The sequence below is a fragment of the Hydra vulgaris genome, chromosome 12 (genome assembly GCF_038396675.1).
Source record: "Hydra vulgaris chromosome 12, alternate assembly HydraT2T_AEP".
NCBI lineage: Eukaryota > Metazoa > Cnidaria > Hydrozoa > Anthoathecata > Hydridae > Hydra > Hydra vulgaris.
Window position 1 is genome coordinate 7,530,001 of NC_088931.1, and position 17,288 is coordinate 7,547,288.

General features: G+C 26.6%; 1 protein-coding gene across 1 annotated transcript in view; it reads right to left on the minus strand.

Annotated features, from left to right (window-relative positions):
* Positions 1-6,837: 6,837 nt before the first annotated feature.
* LOC100200382 (protein phosphatase 1 regulatory subunit 12A) overlaps positions 6,838-17,288 on the minus strand; it is a 34,906-nt gene continuing 24,455 nt past the window's right edge. Inside the window, exons 9-13 of the mRNA XM_065811407.1 lie at positions 15,780-16,455; positions 8,084-8,140; positions 7,802-8,008; positions 7,493-7,639; positions 6,838-7,360 (exon numbers count right to left, since the gene is read on the minus strand). Of these exons, the coding sequence (XP_065667479.1) occupies positions 7,256-7,360; positions 7,493-7,639; positions 7,802-8,008; positions 8,084-8,140; positions 15,780-16,455 (1,192 nt within the window). The 3' untranslated portion in view covers positions 6,838-7,255. The remainder of the gene's footprint in view (positions 7,361-7,492; positions 7,640-7,801; positions 8,009-8,083; positions 8,141-15,779; positions 16,456-17,288) is intronic.

Genomic DNA, 17,288 nt, shown 5'->3' on the forward strand with positions numbered 1-17,288 from the left:
CATTTAAAAATCCTTAAATAAGTTTACAACTATTAGGGAACTACTCATCAAATCAAGAAAATGAATTATATACTGATTAATTCTTTAAAATATTCGGAAATAAGGATAAATCTAATTATTTAATAAACAGGGGTGGGTAAGGGGAAAAAATGTATTATCTGTCAGCATGATATTATATACTGATATACTAATATATACTAATACATATACTAATATACTAAATATGATATACTAATATATACTAATACAGTGCTGGAGTAAGTGGGGCTATACACACGGCATAAAAAATTAACCTCCAAAAAAAATTGCCTTGGGCCACAAAAATGCATAACCTGCTACTGCTATATAGTGTTGATAATAATAGTAATTAATATTATTAAATATTGATTGTATTACAATAACTATGAAGTGGAACTACTAAAGAAAAAAATGTATTTGATTATTTTTTTATATTTTGTAGTATTTTGCTTCTCTGCTTTTTTACTTTTTTGTCTAATATTTTAGCTCTTACATATATATTTTTAGATTATTTAGACTTTCTTTTTTAATAATTTATAGTTGCATTATATACTTTTTCTCAAGGTTGGTTTAAGCGTTCTGTTTATAGGGTTAGTTTTTGATGGTGTGATTCAAGAATACTTTTTTTAGACTATTTTGTTTAAACGTGTAATGAATGGATTCGCCTCCTTTTTCGTAGTCTCCAAACCCAGCACCTCATTTTTTCAAAAATGAAATAGCAGGATATTTCAGCATGTGTAACTTTGATAACACTGAATCATATGACCAATTATCACAATAAAACTGTATTAAATCAGCAATATATTTTTCTAAAGATAAACATACAGTAATAGTAAAAAGTATATCTTTTAAATCTAATAAATTTTATTGCTCAAACATACTACAAACACTTAAATATGTATACCAATATAATACCCTATAAACTACTTATCAACCAATATTTTTTTAAGAATATCTTATCTAAAAACAAGACATTTAAAATATTATACTTTCAAAAATATCGTTCTAATTCTAATATCCTTTACAAATAATAATAATTTATCTATTAAAATTATCAAATTGTGTGCTCTTGTTCATCTATTAAATTATCTATTTGCCTTGAATCACGCACAAGTTACCCTACCTCTCTCAATCTGTTATTTCTTTACCGCTATAAAAAGTTCTTGTTATTATCTTCCATCTTTTAGTAACCTTAAATTATATATCCTAAATCATTGTTTACAAATATATTATTACTAAACATCACAGGTACAGCAATAAATCACAAACCGATGCATAAAATCATGGAATAATTTACCTCTTCACTTTAAATCATTAAACTCTATTTCTAAAATCAGTCTTTATGCCTTTTTTTTGTGGAGAGATACTGTTTGTAAAATGTTGGGCTCATTGTGAGTTATTATTATTATTACTTTTGGTGTTATTTTATGAAATATAAATACTATTATAACATTATTTTACTATTATTCATATTATTATTACTTATTGTTATTATTTAATATTTAGTTTTAGTATTTATCAAAGTTATTGTTACTATTATTATTGTTATTATTTATTATTATATGGATTATAATCATTAATATAAACATTATTGTTAACATTGCTAATATTGTTATTGTCCTTGTTATAATTGTTTTAATATTGTTACTATTATTACAGAATTTATTTTTACTTTAGATTAGTACTAGTACTATTTCTAAATATCCATGAAATGTAATAACCTTTTTTCAGAATATATATTGTTTTTTCAGAAATATTATTGTTATATATATATGTGTGTGTATATATATATATATATATATATATATATATATATATATGTGTGTGTGTGTGTGTGTGTGTGTGTGTGTGTGTGTGTGTGTGTGTGTGTGTGTGTGTGTGTATATATATATATATATATATATATATATATATATATATATATATATATATATATATATATATATTCTTGCATGCATTTGTATATTGCATACATACACACACATATGATATATGTTTTGTTTTTTTTAGGAATTGCAAGTTTCCAAATACATGCAATGTAAAGTATGTAAAAAAAGCATTTCTTTTCAATTAGCAAATTTAATGTTAATAAATAATTTTATTTTTATATTTATTTTTATAACATGATCGTTTAAAATGCACCAGAACAAAGATATAAGAAAAAATTTTAGCACTTAACTACTTTTTTTTTTTTTTTTAATTTTTATTTACTCGACTAGATTATTTATTTACTAGTCGAAAAGGAAACATCGTAATAGCCGAGTTAATCGGACGAGTGCCCTTCGTACCGTAGTACTACTCATACGCTGAGTAGGCGGAGCCGGGATTTGAACCTGCATTCCTGTTACTGCGGTCAATAATCAATCCGAACTTTAGGCAGCGCTTTAACCAACTGAGCTATTCCGGCTCAACTACTGAAACGATAAAAATACATTTTGGTACTAAAATTAAATTTAAGCAAGAACCAAAAAGTAATCAACTATAAAGTAAAAAACATTAAAGAAGTTGAAGAAAAAGTTTTCAAATTCGTACAGTTAGAAATTCTGAAAATTTATTTCAAAAAAATAAACAAGTCGCTCTCCTACAGCAAAATAGCTTTTACAGAAATACAACTATATGCATCTTAATTTGTTTTTAAACTTATTTTATTTGCCTAACATTAAAAATATGACGGTTGTTCATTGATTTAAAAAAAAAAAGTTTGTAATACTGAACAGCACACCAAAAAATGCAACTTAATGGTTGTCATCTAAAATTCACTTTGTAGTTATGAACCGCAGCCATTTTAAAAGCTCTAAATTTTTAACCAAAAACTGGCGCATGCGTACCTAAACATAACGCTTTTTCCTAACATCTAAACGACCGTGTACATTTATTAGTTGATTTTCAAGTTACTGTATCCAGTAACTCAAAAATCAACAACATAAAAAGAAAATATCAGTGACCATTTACTTTTTTTGTTGTTGTTATGACAAAGACTAATGACTGCAAAATCAAAAAAGCCAGTATTTACAATAACAATTGAGTCGTTGTTTATATATAAACAAAAACTGATATATTACTTTATATTTAAACAAAGACTCGATTGCAAAATTTTGCAAACATTTGCTTGAAATTGATCGGGACATATAAAACAATTGCAATGACGCATTTGATTTATATATATTTCATCCGCATTTTTATGAAGCAATACGATAAAACATTTCCAAAAATTAAAAAAACAGAAAAATCTACAAATGTTTATAGCCTCCGGATATTCAAAGATCTCTTAAAAATTTCCCCCCAAAAAAAAGCTTAAAAAAAGATTTCTAAAAAATATAATAACAAAACGAAGTATAAGAAAAACACAAGAATTATTTAGAATAAAATTTATTCTAAATTTTCTTCTTTCTAAATTCTCTTCTATTCTTGTGTTTTTCTTATATTTCGTTTTGTTTTTTCGAATCTAATTTACTTAATTTAACAATTGGAAATTCTAGAAAAATTTGCATATAACAAAAATTAATAACAGAATAATATTATTTTGTTATTAATTTTTGTATAGTATAATATAAAATATTGTATTTAATAAAATTTGTATAGTATAATATAAAATAGTATAAAAGTAATATATATAATAATATAAAAAATATAATAACAAAACGAAATATAAGAATTATTTAGAATAAAATTTATTAATAACAAGTTATTAATAACAGTTATATGCAAATTTCTCTAGATTTTCCAATTGTTAAATTAAGTAAATTAGATTAGAAACTTTTTTCGCTCTTTTATTAAAAAATATTCTAATTTACTTTATTTAACAATTGGAAATTTTAGAAAATTTGCGTATAGCAAAAATAAACTAAGCACTGGAAGTTTTTGTTGGTTTATTCATTGGAAAACATTCGAAGGCATTCTAAACTGTCATAAAATAGTTCTACGCCTTTTCAATATGTTATTGAGAATATAATACTTAATTGAGAAACTCAACATGTAATTTAGAACTTGTAATATGTGATTGAGAAACACTACATTTAATTAAGAAATCGTAACATACAATTGAGAATACATAAATTGTAATTGCGAATGCACAATGTAAGCAATGTTAGCTTGTTATAAAAGGCCTTCTTGGACATGAATTTAACTAAGTTAATATTATCAAATTTAGCATTTGTATGCACTAGTAATAATAATAGAATTGAATGATCGTTGAGTTATATCCCTATACGCTATGAACCGAAAGTCAAGTTAAATTCCTGTCAACATTTACTTCACCAAATTTATTTACATCTACTTCTGGAATAACCAGATCCAACCTTTCCAAAAAGATATTAATTTAAGAACATCACAAAATATCTCTAATGGTTTTCTGAATATGTACCAGTCTGTTTGAATAAAACAAACTTTGCCGGCCTCAAGCAATTTGGAGAACATAATGCTGAGTGGGATAGCAAATTCTGCTGCACAGTATTTAAGGAGGCGTGGGTAAAGGCCGTCAAAGCCCATCAATTTGGTTAGGTACTAAAGCTTTTAATTGATGAATTTGTATGATGTAAATGCCAATGGAAGGTAAATGCCAATGGAGCAAGGGCTAAACACTGAGAGAGGCCTAGTCGGTTTGGTTCAGAATACTGATTGAAAATAATCAATTAGTGTGTTGCTGATTACTTTAGGGCGTGTTGTGGCTTGATTCTTAGTTGTTTTGAGTTGACGAATGCAGTTGTGTGTTTTTTGTTTGCTATTAATGTATTTTTGTGTTATCAAAGTTGTTTGTGCGACTAGCTACGATAAACTTGCTCCAGAGCTTGTTTTACACTTTAACATCATTTGCGACGTATTTGGTCGTTGATGGTTATGTTATGATGTTGATGGTCATATAGTCATGGTTGTTGAAGGGACATATAGTCATTTTGCTTCGTTATATTTGTAGTTTGTCGGAATATTTGATATTTGCCGGAAATTGTTAAGCCGTCAAGAGCCGAATACAAACGTCAAGTCAAACGTTGCGATATACTTAGAGATTAAGTCGTAGCAAATTAAAGTCGCAGCGTATTGTCGTGCATAAAAAAAATTATTCTCCAGTTATGGGCAACAAACTAGCTAACCTCTGAGAATAGTCTCATTATAAATGCTCCTTAAATTTTAAATAATTAAAATATATAGGATGCCTAATACAGTAAATATTTTAATTTTAACCTAAATGGAAAAATAGGAAATAAAAAAGTAATTTTATATATAAATTTTATAATAAATATATAAAACATATATGCGCTATTATATAATTTTATAATAAATATATAAATCATATATGCGGTAGTGGTAAAGCGCTCGCTTCATAAGCGAGAGGTTCCGAGTTCGATCCCCACCACGTCCCTGGTAGTACCGTGCACAACTTGTTTCTCCGCACAGCGGCCTTGCTCGTCAAGGCTCCTGTTTCGGAGTTATAGAATTGAGAGAAGGTTATAGCCTCTATTAGGTAGCCTCCTCATCTGTAGTGGCCTTCTCGGCTTTCTTGGAGGTGAATAACAAAATATATATATATATATAAATATTAATTATAAAAACAACATATTATATTTAAATGAAACAAGAATTAAATTCATGAAATAGGTTATAAATATATATTATATAGTCATGATGCTGAGGTGTAGGCTTTCCCCTTTATGTTGACAGTAAAAAATAATGTAGATATAATTCTTGTTCCGACTGGAATTTTGTTGAAAAATAATCATTAAAAAAATGCATCTAATAATTGCTTTACAACTTTTTCAAAGGCGCAAAACAATTCACGTCGGTTTTAATAGATTAAAACCGACTTGAATTGTTTTACTAAATTGTACATTCTATAAGCATACTGCTACGCTGTGTATTTATAAAATATAAAGTTACTATTCAAAAACTTTTTATCCAGATTGCCGTTAAAATGTTTTTACAAACTACCAGTTGCTTGCATAACAATGGCTGTCTGAAATAACTGTTTCCATTTTGACGCACTTCCATAGACCCCTAGCAAGCCTAAGAAAACTAGAAGGAGGGGATAGGATAATGGGCTATATCGATAATATTATTATCTTCTTAGAAACCATTTTGATTTGTTAACAAGGAAATTTTTTAACGGGCAATTTTAATAACTTATCGTATACTGGCAGAAATTCACACCTTCGCTAGCATGGAAGTGCAAAGTCAATGCATTGTTGTTTGTTTGTATGCTATTTCAATATATGACCAAATGAAATTTATTCTTAATTGGAATTTAATTTACTTTTAATTGGCAATCGATATTTAAGAGCAACTAAATTTAAATATCTCAAAGAGTGATCATTTCACTTTAATCAGTTTTCACTAAAAGTAATTTAAACTCATTTGCTAAAAAGTATTAAAATCAAAAAATAATATCGATACAGCAAGACAAGTTATTTTTAATGTTGTTATTCTTTTTTGCTATATTATTCCTACTTCATTCGATTATTCGAAGAAACTTTTCTAAAACATTTTAACATGACAAATATATTTTTTTACCTACAATTATACAAAAGATGAGAATTCAAAAAATGATTCTTGGAGGAAAAAGTGCTAATCCAACTTTCCAAATATTATCAGAAAAGAAACTGCAATTAAGCTGCAGCCACAACATTAAAAAAAAAAAAAAAAACTAAAAAAGGAATGTCACAATGAAAAGTGAAATAAAAAAACGGTAGTATGAATATTACAGAATGAACTGAGAAAAAAAAAATCAAAAAAATTTCTACTAACGTGAATAAAAAAACTAGACGCATATGAAAGCATTAAAACAAGTCTAATTTAAAACCGAGTACAACACAAAATCACGACTGCTCGTAGAAAAATATAACTAATATTTCATGATTATAAAGCGTATAACACCTTGCAAGGAGCGCAAACTCCCTTTGGCGCCATTATTCAGATTATATGTACAATCTTAGCAAAATTAAAAAAAAAATATTGCACAAAATTTGGAGATGTTAGTCCGTAAACAAGATCAACACCCATAAATGGTACAATCAGAAAGTTCTGTTGTATGAAATGTTCTTGCACCTGTTAGCAATTGGATCGGTTTCGAAAGGGCGGAAAATCGTCAATCGCGAAAAGGACCAACACGTGCGCTAAATACAAGTGCATAGAAGGTCATCAAGGCAGCGAAATATCAGCGCCCGATCGAACTTCACAGTACGATTTTTTTTTCAGATTAAAAAAGTATGTCAAATCAGGTAAAGTCCAATTTACATCAAATTAAAAATCAAGACGAAGATGCAGGAGTTCGCGATAATTTACTAATCACGCGTATCAGCGCTCCGTTCTCGTCCTTTAGTCGTACATTATCGTTCTTCAGTTCTTGCATTTTCTAAAAAAAAAAAAATGTTACAAATTTATTTATCCAATGATACTAATTTATCAAGTCAATATAAAAGATAGCTTTATATTTTTTCTATCTTTATAAAAAGCTTTATTTCTTTATATTTTTAACTAAAACAACCTCTAAGTCCTCTTGGTATTGACTTAATTTATTTTCAAGATCTTCTTTTTCCTTCTTTATTTTCTCATATTTTTCTTTGTACTCTTGTAATTCTTTTTCAGTTTGATCTAACTTCCGTTGAATTTCTTTAGTGTCACTAACATCAGCCTAAAAATAAATATATAATTACAGTGACAAAAATAATAAATTTATACTTACAGTGATAAATATAATAAATATATACTTACAATGACAAAAAAATTTTAAGGTACACACAAGCTATAAAACATTTTTAGGGTACACAGCTATAAAAACAAAAATTACACTCACGCTAGAAGATATTTTACTATTAGATTTAGCAGAAACGATGCTATTTTGATCACGTGAGTAAGAAGAAGTCCTATCACTGTAACTGGGTCGATCAGTAGTGGTTCTTTCGGTAACTCTATCAGTGGTCCTTTCGGTCACCCTATCAGTCGAGCGATCAATTGACGAAAGTAGCTCTTGATTTTTTAAACGCAAACGCTCCGCAACTCCCTTAAAATAAGATAAAAGAAATTAAACGCTTTTGAAATAATTTTATACAATAATAATTCTAAAATAAATGTTTACTGTAGTTTTGCGAACACTGGTGTCTTCAGGCGGCTTTTTAACTTCTTCTTCATCTTCCTATACAACATGAAAAATAAAAAGAATGTGACACGATAAGCAAAAAAAAAAAAGAAAAAAAAAAAAAAAAAGAAAAGTAAAGAATAATTTAACAGCATGTATTAAAAAAAGTTGTGCAATAGTCTTAATTTGAAAAAATCTGTCTAGCCCAGCAAGAGTTTTTAAATATGTTTTACAGCGTAAACATCATGTTGTTATCATAATACCTTAACAAGTTTATTTAGTTTCACTCTATACGTTAGATGTTGTGATTCAACATTTTCCTAGAAATCAAACTTTCCATAAAATTTTGCGCTATTTCTTTATAAAAGGGAGCCAACTATATCGAATTATTTCATGTTGGCTCCATAATTATTACCTCACTAGAGATAAACGTAGTAAAAACATGTGATTCTCTAGCATTTTAAAACTTCAAGCAATGAAACAAAATTATCCTTCGCTAGTAATTGATCTTTACGAACATCGGTAGAATAATCGTTTTTGATAGAATTAATTTTAATCTTATGGCTTAAATCGATTTCATCTCTATTCGATTGTGGGTCGCTTGTATCAACACGCTCGATTATCTTTTTTCTCCAGTCCTAGCGAGTAGAATCACATGCATCAGATGTGGTTAACGAATTAGTACCTTTTGATTACTGTGTGGGTGGGACAACTCATTTTAAAAGACGTCACAAGGAGCTTTAAATATATCACAATTTTAAAACTTACAGTTATAAGAAATGTTTGAAAAATACTTCTCAATTTTGATGGATATCAACAAATATCGAATAACTTACTTCATTTGCGTTAGCGGCTTTAAAATATCACGGCATAAATGTTTTAGTTAGAAATATAAAATGCAACTATGTACCCAAACAACATAATTCGCAAAACAGAAAGTTTCAAAAAAGAAAAATCATACAAAAATGTACCATTTAAGCAAAAACAACATGTTTCAAAACAAAAACATGTTAAAACGTTTGTTTAAACCACAAATTTCTCGCCTTAACTCACCGTTTGTTTTCTGCGATATCTATTCTGCAGCATATTTAAATCATTTGCTTTAAGCAAAACATTTGATTTTTGTCAGCAAAGCGATCAAAATATGTTTTAAACAATACCGCGCCTTAGTCCATTATTTTAAATACAATAGAACGATTATTACAAAGACAATAAAATCTTCTCAGTTGTAACCAAACAGATTGAACGGCATGACAACTTAATGTAAATCTATTACATACATAAACAAGAATAAACGCTTTTAGAAGTGTCAATATTACTTTACTACCTTCGATTAGGAAATGTAATTCCTTTATTTGCTAAGTTAGAAATGTCGATGCACTCCAATGTTGATTCTATTATTTTAAAGAAAAAAAATTCAAGCGTCAATGCTTTAAAAGCAAAATGAATAAGAATTTTTAAGCAATATAAATATATAATCGTTTAAATTACAGACCAGACTATATCGCTTACTTATGAACTTATACGATATATGTCTTTATGCTAACATCAATATATTTCATAAGATTATTAAACGTTAGATATTTAAAAATAAACATTTTGAAACTGTTTAAACTTGATATTATTTTTATACTAGATTTAAATTGACTTATTTGCATACCTGAGTGCAGTTATATTTTTTCACAGATGATTGCACTAACACTCCATTATTACTTTTACGAAGGTTCTTGATACGATCTTGTATTGATGAGTATGATGAATAAGACATTCTTATAATTTCAACAGAAAAAAAAACATGGGGAAATGTTTTTGAATTTTTAATAAAGTACCATTGCTTCAAGCTACTCCAAATAAAGTTCCTTTTTTTTTTAAAAAAAAAAAAAGGTTGTAGAAATACACTCTCACATTTGCTTCATAAAAAGTATTATTTCAAAAATAGCTTCAATTGTACTCAATGAGATTTACGTTTTTGTGAATAATAAGTAAAAACCTCAGATTTTTTTTACTTTACAAAAACCATTCACCTTTGTTAAATTCATTTACTGTGAAAAGAGGAAACAGTGATATTCTCATAAAACAAGTACGTCAATTATCGACAATAAAAAAGCTGCTAACACAAACAGTAAAGCAAATGAAAACAAACTATCACTGTTTCTTAAAAAGTACACTAAAATATTTTAAATTATTTGAGAAACTATTGAATAATTACTATTTAAACCTATTCTTAGTTTTGAATAATTCTTGTAGATTAAATTTGATAATAAAACCCAGCTTAATTTGCAATTGTATTTGATACGTTTTACTAAAATTACAATAATTATATTCTGTTTAATAATTATGTAACTATAAGCAATCTAAACATCCTTTATTCATTGTTTAATTAATAATGAAGGAAGTAGTAATAGTTGCTTTTCAATCATAAAAAAAAAGATTATTTTTATTGTCTAGATAAATAAAAAAGTGATACATTTATAAAATAAGCAAACATATTTATATATAAAAGATAGAGAATTGAATTAAAGCCTCTTTTTTTTATTTAATAAGATTTTGATACCATTGTAATGATAACTGTTTAGGCATAAAAGTTTTGATTTTTATTATTTTCAAAAGCAAACTTTTTATTATTTCAACTAATCATTGATTTTTGAAAGCAAACTTTTTATTATTAAATTTCGTCTAAATAATAAATTTCTAGTCATAAAGTACTGAATGAAAATAGTTAAATTTTTAAATAAAGCATTATTTGAAATTTTCTTTTATCTTACATTATCATACACACACTCACACACAAAAATGATTTGAAATATATGCAGATTTTTAATATAAAAATTAAATGTTAAACTGATATTTACTAACTGTTTTTCATTTAAATATTTTTTTTTTCCAAATTTTATTAAAATTATTAAACTACATTAATTTTTAAATATTTTTAAACATTTTTTATCATTTTAAAAACATTTTTATTGTTTTTAAAATTAAAAATGTGTAATTTGTAAATATTACTTATTTTTAATTTTTAAATATTACACATTTTTAATTTTAAATATTACACATTTTTAATTTTTAAATATTACACATTTTTAATTTTAAATATTACACATTTTTAATTTTAAATATTACACATTTTTAATTTTTAAATATTACACATTTTTAATTTTGAATATTAAACATTTTTAATTTTAAATATTACACATTTTTAATTTTTAAATATTACACATTTTTAATTTTTAAATATTACACATTTTTAATTTTGAATATTAAACATTTTTAATTTCAAATATTACACAATTTTAATTTTTAAATTAAATTACACATTTTTAACTTTTAAATTAAAAATGTGTAATTTGAAAATATTACACATTTTTAATTTTTAAATATTAAACATTTTTAATTTTAAATATTACACATTTTTAATTTTGAATATTAAACATTAAATATTACACATTTTTAATTTTAAACAGCCTTATAACTATTAAGTGTAATAAAAACTCACAATTTAGATTCAACATTTTCATACCAACCGAATATTTTTTTAAATAACATGTTTGCTTTTTAATTTAATACATTCTTTTCACTAAATATGTTACTCTACTGTTACATACTTTTAACTGTATTGTTAATACTCAAATATGCAAATATGAACAAAAGAAATATAAACAAACAAAATATAAATAAACAAGACAAGTTTGTTAAAATGATGCTTAATCTAATTGTCATACTATTATGATGCATCCTGTTCTTTTGTTTATAAAAAAAACTTTCTTTTTTTAAATATTAACATTATAAATTTCTTTATAATTTTACCCATTAAACATTACTTTAAGATAAATTTATCACAAAGATTCTTGAAAATATTTTTTCCTAAGTCAAAATGTTACGTGTTTTTACCAGAGAATCTATAGAATAAAAAAAAATTTATAAATGATTGTTCAAAATAAAACAATAATTAAATTGTTTATATGGATTAACCTTTACACATCTTTTGGGTATGTCATGTTGAAAACATAAAAATACAGCAGTTATTTACATTTAAAATTTCCTTAGGTATACAAGTTTGCCCTGAAGTTATTATTTTCTAGATTTGTAGTAAAACCTGTTCAAATGAATGAAACTATTAGTTTGCTATATATATATATATGTATATATGTATATATCTATATATACATTTTTTTGTTTTGAATTTTTAAATTTAAATAGCTTAATACTAAAATATCTAAAACTTATAATTTTCAAAAAGTGGATATCTGTGGTTTTACCTATGAAGTCTTCATATATATATATATATATATATATATATATATATATATATATATATATATATATATATATATATATATATATATATATATTTATATATATATAAAATTTAACTTCTTATATACCTCACCTATAATTCAACTATCCTAATTTAAATATAAAACATCATTATATATATATGTATATATAAACATATATATATATATATGTGTGTGTGTGTGTGTGTGTATATATATATATATATATATATATATATATATATATATATATATATATATATATATATATATATATATATATATATATATATATATATATATATATATATATATATATATATGAAGACTACATAGGTAAAACCACAGATGTCCACTTTTTGAAAATTATAAGTTTTAGATATTTTAGTATTAAGCTATTTAAATTTAAAAATTCATAACAAAAAAATGTTATAAGGTTCTATGGTTATTACAAAGGGCAACTTTGAAACAACCACTGTTGCTTAATGTTTACTGGTTAAAAATGCAGTTGTCCAAGTTATTTATAACTTGGACAACTGCATTTATTATATATATATATATATATATATATATATATATATATATATATATATATATATATATATATATATATATATATATATATATATATATATATATATACACACATATATTTTGATAAAGTTTGGCATGCTGGTCTTCTCCATAAGCTTTCTTCTTATGGTGTATCTGGCAACATCTTTAAGATTATTGAATCCTTCCTTTCCAATCATAGTATAAAAGTTGTCCTCGATAGACGGCACTTTTCTTCTTATTCTGTAACTTCAGGGGTTCCTTAAGGTTCTATCCTTAGCCCTATACTCTATTTAATTTACATTAATGATCTTCCAGATATTCTCACATCTAAGGTGGTATTGTTTGCGGATGATACTACCATTTATTCTTGTTGTGATAAGAAACCAACACTCTCTGATTGCTTGGAGGGGGCATTTGAGCTTGAAAACGATCTCACTTCTGCTACAGCATGGGGCTCACAGTGGCTGGTGAACTACAATACAGATAAAACTCAATTTTTTTCAGCCAATCGTTATTGCACTAAGTTAGATCTTCCTATATTTATGAACGGTGATGTACTCGATGAGTCATCTACTCTTCATCTTCTAGGATTAACTCTTACTTCCAATCTTTCTTGGAAACCATTTATCAAATCAGTTGCAAAATTAGCATCTGCTAAGGTTGCATCTCTTATCGAGCTCGACACTTTCTTACTTCGGATTCTATTCTCTATCTCTATAAATCTCAAATCCGTCCTTGTATGGAATACTGTTGCCATATCTGGGGCGGATCTTCTAATGATGCCCTTTCTCTTTTAGACAAGGTGCAAAAACGCATTGTAAACATAGTTGAACATGCTCTTGCAGCCAACCTCCAATCATTATCACATCATTGTAATGTTGCTTCTCTTTCTCTTTTCTACAAATTCTACAATGGGCACTGCTCTAAAGAGCTAGCATCTCTTCTGCCATCTACTAAAATTCATTCTTGTGTTACTCGTCATTCAATTAAGTCCCATCTTTTTTCTGTGACTGTTCCTAAGTGCCCCAAAAACTCTTATATGTCTAGTTTTTTTCCTCGAACATCAGTTCTTTGGTATTCGCTTCCTTCATCTTACTTTCATGATTTATATAATTTGCAATCCTTTAAGTCATCCATCAATCCTTATCTTGCTCTACAATCTTCATCTTTTCTCTTCCAGTAACTTCCAACTTTAATTAGTGGTTGCTTGCAGCCTTGTCATAAGCAAAGATGTAAAAAAAAAAAAAATATATATATATATATATAATTTTGTTTTTAATTCATTAGGTGTACCTTGTAATTTGGATATCCTAAACAGGATGCTTGCCTTTTTTGTGATATAACAAAGTAAAAAATAGACTCAATAATTTGTTTGATTCTGATACTGCTAAAAATATGTTACAGACCTGTATGTCTTCAAACTCAGCACTCTTTTAATAGTGAAGTAATCAGCTTATTTTTCCAAAGAAACCTTGAAATGCCTAACCAATATGTACATTGTAACTCAAAAAGTATATTTTTATTGCTATGATAAAACTGTTGACAACATATGGTCTGATGTTGTATGCTCTATGCTAAGTGATTTTTAAATTATCAATTGCCTCAAATGTAAAGCGTATCAAATTGATTTGAAATTTATGTGCTGGATATATGGCCATTGCATATCAAAAGTTTCTAGCAGAAACACCAGACAATTGGAGGAGTGTTTTCTGAATCTCTCAAAAAACCCAGAACCATCCGATATTATATATAAACGTGATACAAGAAAAGTTTCTAAAATTGCAGGGTTTTCAAAGCCAAATTTCTTGGTTGTTTGTCAATTTAAGATATGTTCACTTTGAAAAATTAAAATATTAAAGGCTAGTTGTAATTTAATAATGTATGCGGTAGTGGTGTAGTGGTAAAGCGCTCGCTTTATAAACAAGAGGTCACCACATCCCTGGTAGTACCGTGCTCAACTTGTTTCTCTGCGCTTGTGTTTCGGAGTTATAGAGTTGAGAGAGGGTTTTAACCACAATTAAGTAGCCTCCTCATCTGTAGTGGCCTTCTCGGCCTTGGGGAGGCGAGTTGACAAAATAAAATAAAAATAAAAAGTTAATTATTCAACTATGTAGGAAAAACTGGAAATATATAACTGGAAAAATCTATTCGATATTTATTTGAAAATAAAAATAAATATTTATTTTTATTAACCTTTTGTTTGTGTGGATTTTTGTCTGGTTTAGTTTAAACTCAATACAAAGTGATGGATTACAGACATTATGTTAAATAAATGAGGGTAGGGAAGAGTTATCTCTTCCCTACCCTCATTTATTTAACATAATGTCTGTAATCCTGTTGCAATGGTAATTTTTATAAAATTTAAAAACACTTTTATAAGTTTTTTGATTTGAATTTTGTTATGAAAAAGAAGAAGGAAAAGAGGAAGAGGGGGTAGGCTTTGACATACTATCACATACAACTGAGTAAGTCATGGTTGTATATTTTAGCGTGCTACCATCTACATTTAACAAAATTAGTGCCCTAAAAGGTTACCAGTTAGTGAAGCATATGAGTTGTGAATTTACAACAGAAAAATCAAAGATGTGACATTTGTGGTTTTACCCGTGTGATCTACACACACACACACACACACACACACACACACACACACACACACACACACACACACACACACACACACACACACACACACACACACATACACACACACACACACACACACACACACTCATACACACACACACACACACACTATTTATGCTATTAGAATAACATAATGATAAATTTCTATAATCAAGTATAAATCTATCTAAAATAACCATCAAAATAACTTAAAATATAATAAAATATTCACTATTACTCACTTTTTCACTTTTATCAGCACGATTTCTTGATGGAACTTCTTCTCGCTGATAACGAGACACTGGTGTTGATTTTTTATCTGTACTATTTTCACTTGTTGATTTGACATCATTGTTTTCATTAGTTCTTTGACTTCTCCATGAAGAAATACGACTAGCAGCTGAATCACTTTCAACTTTATCTGTTCTTGATGATAACGAACGATTGGATGTTTCAGCATTTTCTTTGTCGTTTTTTAAAGGAACTGATCGTGATGATGGCGTTTCAACAGGATCTGATTTTAACAAAGTGCTTCGTGGTAAATCTTCTCGTAATTTGCTACGATTGGAAGAGTTCAAAACTGAGTTATCAGTTTTACTTGAATCAGTTTTACTTGAATCACTTTCAACTGTTACTGAGGTACCTCTTGGAAGTTTTACAGAAACAGTATCTGCTAAAGAGTTAACTGTAACACGATTTGTTGATGCATTTCCAGATGTTGATGTGTTTGAGCTTTCAGAGTCGAAATTTTTTACTTCTTTTGTTTTTTGTTTATTGTCAATAACACAATTGTTACTAGTATTATTATTTGTTTCTAAAGTCTGCTGTTGAACACGACCCCCTTTTATTGCAGGACGGGGTGCTTCCTTTTTTAATAATTCAATTGCATACATTTCTTTTTCAATCGAAAATGAGTAACTATAAAATGTTTATCTTTTATATATATAAACATAAATGTATGTATTTATATATACATTTATATATCAATATATATATATTAATATATAAACATATATAAATATAGTTATTACACATAAATATAGTAAACACATGTATTTATATATATACATATATATATGTCATATATGTATATACATGTATATGTATATACATATACATGTATATACATATATGACATATATATATGTATATATATAAATACATGTATATATATAAATACATATATGTATGTATAATATATATATATATATATATATATATATATATATATATATATATATATATATATATATATATATATATATATATATATATATATATATATATATATATATTATACATACATACATAAATATAAGGGCCCTGTGAATCGACATTTTTAATTTCGAATCGAAGCAGAATCAAAGCATTTTTTTCAAAGCGAATCTCGAATCGAAGCAACACTTAATTCACAAATCAAATTGAATCAGCAATATGAGGAAAGCCAAATTTAAACATTTTTTTATAACATACATTTCAAAAAAAAATTAAAACAAGTAATATTTGGTATACTTCTCACTCTGATTAGTCTTTTAGCATTTGTCTAAAATATATTTTTGGATAAATAAAACTTGTTTTGATAGTACAATAGCGCCGGATATCTATAAAACGAATCGGAAGTATCTGGAAATAAATGATTTGATAAAAATCAAAGCATATTTTTTTTCGAAGCGAATCATGAATCGAAGCAACACATTCGCGAATCAAATCGATTCGCAGGGCCCTAATATATATACACACATACATATACA